This window comes from Quercus suber, unplaced genomic scaffold (assembly GCF_002906115.3).
Source record: "Quercus suber isolate HL8 unplaced genomic scaffold, Cork oak 2.0 scaffold_131, whole genome shotgun sequence".
Lineage (NCBI taxonomy): Eukaryota > Viridiplantae > Streptophyta > Magnoliopsida > Fagales > Fagaceae > Quercus > Quercus suber.
Genome location: NW_027069594.1, coordinates 369,649 through 377,165, shown reverse-complemented (window position 1 = coordinate 377,165; position 7,517 = coordinate 369,649). Strand labels below are relative to the sequence as shown.

Here is a 7,517-nt window from a genome sequence, read left to right as displayed (position 1 = left end):
TCAAGCAAATGTGCATGACATTTTACTTTTATAATTTGTTTACAAGGAACTTGAGTTTATAAAACTTGAATTCTATGTAATTTAAAAAAAAAAAAAAAAAAATCCACTTCAACGAATGCCACAATGGCTATTTTTATGAAACTCGAGTTTCAAAGTAGTTTCAAAGAAAACTCAAGTTTCACAAACTCAAATTTTAAAAAAGTGGTAAAAAAGTGGTAGATTGCTAATTATTTCATAATCAGTGGTAAGTTACTAAATTTTTTTTTGCGAACAGTGATTAATCTCTGGTTGAAAGTTTTGAGGATATACTGTGCAAAAGGAAAAAAAAAAAAATATATATATATATATATAAACAACAATTGGTGAGGTTGGTGAATACTTTCCGTATGCGAATGAGTTTGTTCTGACAACTTTTTGTCCTCTCAAATTGGTCGATTGAAGCATCGAATATAAATTTCACGATAGCTACAGGTCATTAATAAATGGTTTAAGATGTTGAAAAATTTTGGTGTCATCCTCAAAACTACAACTTTGCCTACAACTCGCCCATGTGGTGAGTTGTGGTTGGTGGATGAGTGATGGTGGGTCCATGTGGGAACACCCCCCACCAACCACAACTCGCCAATGTGGCGAGTTGTGGATGGCAAGTTGTGGACAAAGTTATGGTTTTTGGTGTGGCTCCAAAATTACTCTTAAGATGCTTTTGAAGCTTCTTACATTGGCGAGTTGTGGACAAGGTTGCAGTTTTGAGTGTGGCACCAAAATTACTCTTAAGATGCTTTTGAAGCTTCTGGAGGATGCCTCTTATCTTGGGATGGGACTTCAAATGTGCTAAGATTCAATTGAAACCTATCTTCAAGCAAATGTGCATGACATTTTACTTTTATAATTTGTTTACAAGGAACTTGAGTTTATAAAACTTGAATTCTATGTAATTTAAAAAAAAAAAAAAAAAAATCCACTTCAACGAATGCCACAATGGCTATTTTTATGAAACTCGAGTTTCAAAGTAGTTTCAAAGAAAACTCAAGTTTCACAAACTCAAATTTTAAAAAAGTGGTAAAAAAGTGGTAGATTGCTAATTATTTCATAATCAGTGGTAAGTTACTAAATTTTTTTACCAAGAGTGATATTTGGCCATTTTCAACCCCGATTAGTTGTAAAATACTTTTATATAGCCCTATCACTCATATTATTTTTATTATGTATTAATCACGACTTATTGGTTGTATGTAAAACTGACTGTATTTTTAATTTTTTTTTAGGACTTATTGAAGATCAAAACAAAGCAATCTTATCGTTAGAGAGCGTCAGAGACTCAAAATGGCATCCTAGTCACTACCATTTGGCTTCAAAGTGCCAAATTTCCCATTGTTCACGGACCTAAAGTTTTTAGATTGATACTTCTTCAATTTTTTTTTTTTTTAGTTTTCTTGGCGCCTTGATTGGAGTCACTGAACAATGTTCATAAATGATGTTGACAAGCTGCCCGTCATAAGTTCAAAAGTTTTACCCTTCTACACACACACACACACAAAAACCTTACGTATACATAATTATGTTGGTACCACATAAAATGACATAATTTGTGTTATAACTCGTTCATATGACGAGTTGTAAGCGATAAAGAGATATTTATCACCCGTTTACCACTTATAACTCACTACCTAAGCGAGTTGTGGCACAATCATGCATTCACACCCCATCCCACCCAAACCTAATAATTAAAATGGCAATTTAGTAATTTCGTCCCAACTTTAAGACCATAGTCACAAGTTTCTAGTTCCCTGCCAAATGCACAATTACAAAACCCCTATTAAACCGACACAACAAAGTGTCACTCTACACTACACTCAGCTCTTGAAAGTTGAAACCACTCAAAAACTCAAAGTGTGTGCCTGTCGCAGTCTCACAAATCACAATGGCTCACCGCCCATTCTGTCTTCTGATAACACTAACACTAGCATTCCAACTCATTGTTTTCTTCTCCTACTTCGCATCTGCACGAACACCCACCAATGCTGCACCCCAACCCAAAGATCTGGTCCGTTCATCTTGTGAACACGCTAGCTACCCCAACATCTGTATCCGTACACTCTCATCCTACACTGGACCAGCCAAGAATCCCAAAGACTTAGCCCAAGCTGCTGTGAAAGTGAGCCTGTCACGAGCCAAGCGGGTCTCCAACTACTTGGCCCAAGTGAGCGAAGCCAAAGACTTGAAAATCAGCAAGAGACAGAGAGGTGCGCTGAGTGACTGTGTGGAGCAGATATCAGAGTCGGTGGAGGAGCTGAGGCAGACGCTGAGCGAGCTGAAGCACCTGCGTGTCGAAACTTTCAGGTGGCAGATGAGTAATGCTGAGACTTGGGTGAGTGCGGCTTTTAGTGCGGCTTTGACGTATGAGGACACGTGTCTTGATGGGTTTCAAGGCGTTGATGGGAATAAGCTCAAGTCTGATGTGAAGAGGAAGATTAGGAATGTGGGTAAGGTTACTAGTAACGCTCTCTACATGATCAATCGCCTTGATGAGAGTCGTGGTAAAGCCTAGCCTAGATTATTGAGAGTTTTTTTTTTTTTTTTTTTTTCTTGGCAAAAATGATGATGATGGACGGTCCTGATCACTCTGTGTAACTGTGTAGTGTGTATCATATGATATATTTATAAAGTATGCAACTTTTGAATATCAATATCTTTATATTTATAAATATAAAAATATATGTATCAGGCTTTGTTCTCCTAAGGTTAAAGCTGTATGTATGTATATTGCTATGATTTTACTACTTCTCAATTGCAATGCTATAGTATTTCACAATTTTTCTTCCACAATATGAGAGATTAATTACCTTTGTTTTACTAAGCAGAAGAGCTTAAAAAGCAGTGAAAGAAAATGTGTATAATTTAGAAAATAAATTATGGGTTTACCTAAAAGTGATATACAACCACTCATATGTTAACTACGCATAAAAGGTGGCAAAATTATAGCAAAAAAGTTTGTTACCGTAGAACAACTCACTACCGCAACGAAATGTCCAAAAAGTTGAATGATAGGTGGTGTAAATTGTAATGCAAATTGTTGTTGCCCTTTTTTAACTTCTTTAATGGGTAAGTTAATATAGGCCGATGGTCGGTCCATGCAACCTGTCCTTCAGTCTGGGAAGGTCCATTTTTGCTGGGCCATAGAAAAGAATATATGCTATATGCGTATCCTACTCTAGAGTCCACAGTTTGGTTGTTATCACCAAAGAAACGTCAAAGAGCATCTCCAAGAGAGTCACCGGATTGTTTAGCTGAAATTTTAACACTGTGAGGGTCTTTGTTTTTCAACACCTTAAAAACGTGTCATGAGTTGGACATTAGAGAGTGTTTAGTTTGATGAGTTTTGAGTTATACAACTCTACTTTCATCGCCTAAAACTCAAAAATTTTGGACCCTACTTAAAAATTGGTCTGGACTTTTGTCAAGAGGTAAAACAAAATCGGACTTGGCACTCCCAAAGAATGGGCCTTGAGGTCCTATACCACTCTGAACACAAACGCTAAAGCCCAAACTAAAAAAACGCAAAGAAATTGAGCAATGAGCATGCAAGATATTAGATATATAATAATGACCACCACCCAAACAAGACATGGGACTGGGAAGTCCTTACATTTTCATCCTTTTGAGTGCATAGGATATGTCATATGACTCTTACTACTAGAAGATTCCCAAGATCACTAGAATCCCTGGTCCGACTTGATGCATGAAGCCTAAACCTCAATGGCACCTTCATGATTTTCCTGAGCATATGTAATATTCGACAATCCCCACATTTCAAAAACCTGGAAAATTTTATTATTTTGGTCACAAGCCCTTGGATTATCTATGAATAGAGTGTGAATTAAATTATCGGACATTTCATATGCCTATTCATTTAAAGGATAGTTAAATTATTACCTAGCTTAAATAAAAAAAAGAACCTGCTGTATGTTAAACAACACTTGGCACAGTCTCTTTTATTAGGGATGAGTCGCCATTATCTGGATTTTTTTGCAAAAAAAAATCATTTTCCCAACAATTTTATTAGTTAACAACATTTCCAAACTATTTAAGAAACTGGCATCTCAAGTCTCTTAGACTCGATTTCCATGTGTTAGCAAAACTGAGATGGATTAAAAATCCACGTGGAAATTGACTCTTTAAGACTCAAGTTTTGTCATCTTCTTCCTCGAAGGGAACTTGAGTCTCTAAGACTTGAGTTCCATGTGGATTTTTTTAATCCACCTCAACAACACACTTCATGAAAATCGAGTCTTTGAGGCTTGATTTGCTACAGTAAAATCGAGTCTTCCAAACTTGAGATGTCAGTTTCCTAAATAATTTGGAAACGGCGCTAACTAACAAAAATATTTCAAAATGGGTATTATTTTGAAAAAAATCCCCATTATCTACACCTTCACCCCAACCCACCCCAATCATTTTTTTTTTTTTTGAAAGATATTTTTAAATGAAATAGAGAAGGGATAGAGACTATATTTCAAAAAGTGGTGACTTAAAATAGGAAAAATGGTTTTAGCTTAAGGGGAAAATTTAAATACGCAAAAATCTTAAAGACAATGATTTTCATTGTTGAAAGGGATCTAGGCTCAGAGCTTAAGCCTCGTTTTTGTGAGAAGATACTGAAGTTCCCAAGGACCTCTCAAACTTGTCAAATTGCATTTGACTAGGATGCTTCCATTTTTACTCTCTCTCTTAATTGTCCATAAGCAGTAGTTTTAAGGGGAATGCCTATTATTCTTTGCATCTTTCATATGAAACTTTAATGGATTCAAGATTAGAAATACTTGTTTGTAAGTGATATATATCTCTCTCTCTCTCTCTACTTGTATTTTCTTTTGAAAAAAAAATGCACTTGGTACATATGCATGAAAAATGCATAAACAGGTGACATGCAATAGTAAAAACATCATGGGCTCAGCCCAATCCAATCCTACCAGCACACATGAATTCAACATATATAGCACACATCTATAATGCATGAAAATATAGTTAAAATGCAAATGTGATGCAATGCATGATCATTTAAAATAATTTAAACAAAAACCCATCCCAAAAATTTTGCAAAAACCTCTTTAATTTTGAAAAACCCCAAATTTTTCAACAAACCCCAAAAGTTAGGTCACAAATGATGAAATGCATGATAAATGAATGAATAAGAGACATACTAGAGGAGGAAGACGCTCTTGAGACCGAAGAACACTTGGGGAAGAGGCTTGGAGTGATTGAGAAGTGTTTAGGAAGGTGAGGAGTCAAAAAGGATTGAGAAAAATGAAGTAGAGATCTCACTGACCCTATATATAGAAATCCCAGTTTCTCGATGGATCGAGAGATGTCGAGAGCTATCGGGAATTAAAATAGCAAGAAATAGCTATCGAGAAGCTATTTAAGCATCTATCGAGCATATAGAAATTTCCTTGATGGATTGAGAAGTTGCTGAGCAACTATCAAGATTGAATCTCAAGAATTTCGATGGATCAAGATTACGATAACAACTATCGAGAAAAGAAGCTCAAGAGGCTCGATAGATAGCCTAGCAATCGAGAAGCTGTCGAGATTACTTAAAAACTATTTTTAAAGAAAAGAAAAACACAAATATGAATGCAATTAAACATACTACTCAACCAAAGATCCAAAACAACATTTTAATTGCTTGATGGGGACTGACGAAACTGGCAAGTCTATCTTATGTGGACGAGTCCTTCAATATGGACAAATATACCCTTAGGACAGATGACGCAGAAGACAACACTACTGACGAAGGTATCTAGGCCATTTAATACAATCAACTAAATGGTTATACCTCCAACTGTATGAACCGTTTGAAGACATTGATGCCTCATTACACAGCCCCGAAACGTTACCAAGAGGAGCATTAAGACCTCCATAACTGCTCCAACGGCTAGAGACCATGAGAGCATATATAAAGCCCACACACTCCCACGAAGAGGAGAGAGATACAAGTAAGAGAGGAGATTTTTCTTTCATTCTGTTCATTTTATATTGTTTTACTTTGAAGAGAGTTTCGTATACTGAATTTGGCATCGGAGACATTGCAACAGGCACCACACCGGTGACCATTGGTGAAAGCTAAAGGATCACCTCCATCTGACAAACATTACTGACGAGCTTCCACTTATCAGTTTGGCGCCGTCTGTGAGGAACGACATTTTCGTGTTCAAACTCGAAATAGTGGTTTCCTATTCTTATTCTTTTTGGATGGAGTCCAATCAAGATTCTGTAGCCCTAGCTCAGCAAATTCAGGCCCTTGCAGCCACAGTTGAAGAGTTGACTAGGCAAAACCAGGAAATGAAGCTACAGCTTCAGCAAGAGGAAAATCGTTCGAGGGGAAATCAAGAAGACGAAGGGAATAGCCACAGAAGAAGTGACAATCGAGGGCCAAACACCCCCGCCGAGCAAAATTCAGACCTTCTTCGAGAGATGAGGAAGGAGATGGACGAACTTAGGAATGCCATCAAGGAAAAAACAGAGCAGAGTGTGGATCGGATGGTCCGAGCGACGGACTCGCCATTCACAACAGCAGTCCTCGACTGTCTAGTGCCGTCAAAATTTCGGTTACCTCAGCTCGAGCCCTTTAATGGGCTGAAGGACCCCCAAGATCACCTAAATACCTTCAAAACGACCCTGGGACTGCAGCAGCCCCCAGATAAAATATTGTGTCGTTCCTTCCCAACAACACTCAAGGGAGCTGCCCGGGAGTGGTTCACAAAGTTGCCAACGTCGTCCATCGACACATTCGAGTAGTTGAGCAACGCCTTCCTGCGTCACTTTATTGGAGGACAACGACCAAAGAGAACCGCGGATCACTTGCTCACCATCAGGCAGGGAGAGAAGGAAACCTTGAGGTCATATGTAAAACGCTTTACCAGGGAGACACTGGAGGTAGACGAGGCTGACGATATGGTGTAGTTGACGACCTTTAAGGCAAGGTTGAGGTCCAGGGAGCTCGTTACCTCACTCGCGAAGAACCCCCCAAAGACGATGGCTGAAATGCTCCTTAAAGCGCAGAAGTACATGAACGCTAAGGACGCGTTGGCTGCTATCAGGGACGAAGACAGACCGGGGGACAAAGGGAGAAGAGAAGACGACCGTAGAGGACAAAAGCGGGACCGTCCGGATCGTCGAACTAACGACGAAGTTAGAAGGAAAGATGATAAAAGTCCACGAACGGTAAAATTCACCCCTCTTGTTATACCTGTTGACAAAATTTTGACGCAGATTAAAGATGAGCACTACCTTAAATGGCCACGGCCATTGGATTTGTCCCCTAGCGTCCGCGACAGGAGTAAGTATTGTCGATTTCATAAAGATCATGGCCATTACACCAAAGATTGTAGGGATCTCAAAGAGCAAATAGAAGAATTGATACGAAAAGGGAAGTTGCAGAAGTTTATAAAGAAGGGAGAGTACAACAAATTCCGAGATGAAAACAAAGCCCAACATGAGTCCTCGTCCAAGAGCGG

General features: G+C 38.4%; 1 protein-coding gene across 1 annotated transcript; it reads left to right on the top strand.

Annotated features, from left to right (window-relative positions):
- The first annotated feature begins 1,842 nt into the window (after window positions 1-1,842).
- On the top strand, window positions 1,843-2,736 carry LOC111984232 (pectinesterase inhibitor 3). The gene has a single exon (XM_024015862.2). It carries the CDS (start codon window positions 1,922-1,924, stop codon window positions 2,546-2,548), a length of 627 nt encoding a protein of 208 aa, XP_023871630.2. The 5' UTR covers window positions 1,843-1,921; the 3' UTR covers window positions 2,549-2,736.
- Window positions 2,737-7,517: the final 4,781 nt, after the last annotated feature.

Coding starts and splice junctions, on each gene's coding strand:
- LOC111984232 (XM_024015862.2), top strand. CDS start 1,922: ATGGCTCACCGCCCATTCTGTCTTCTGATAACACTAACACTAGCATTC.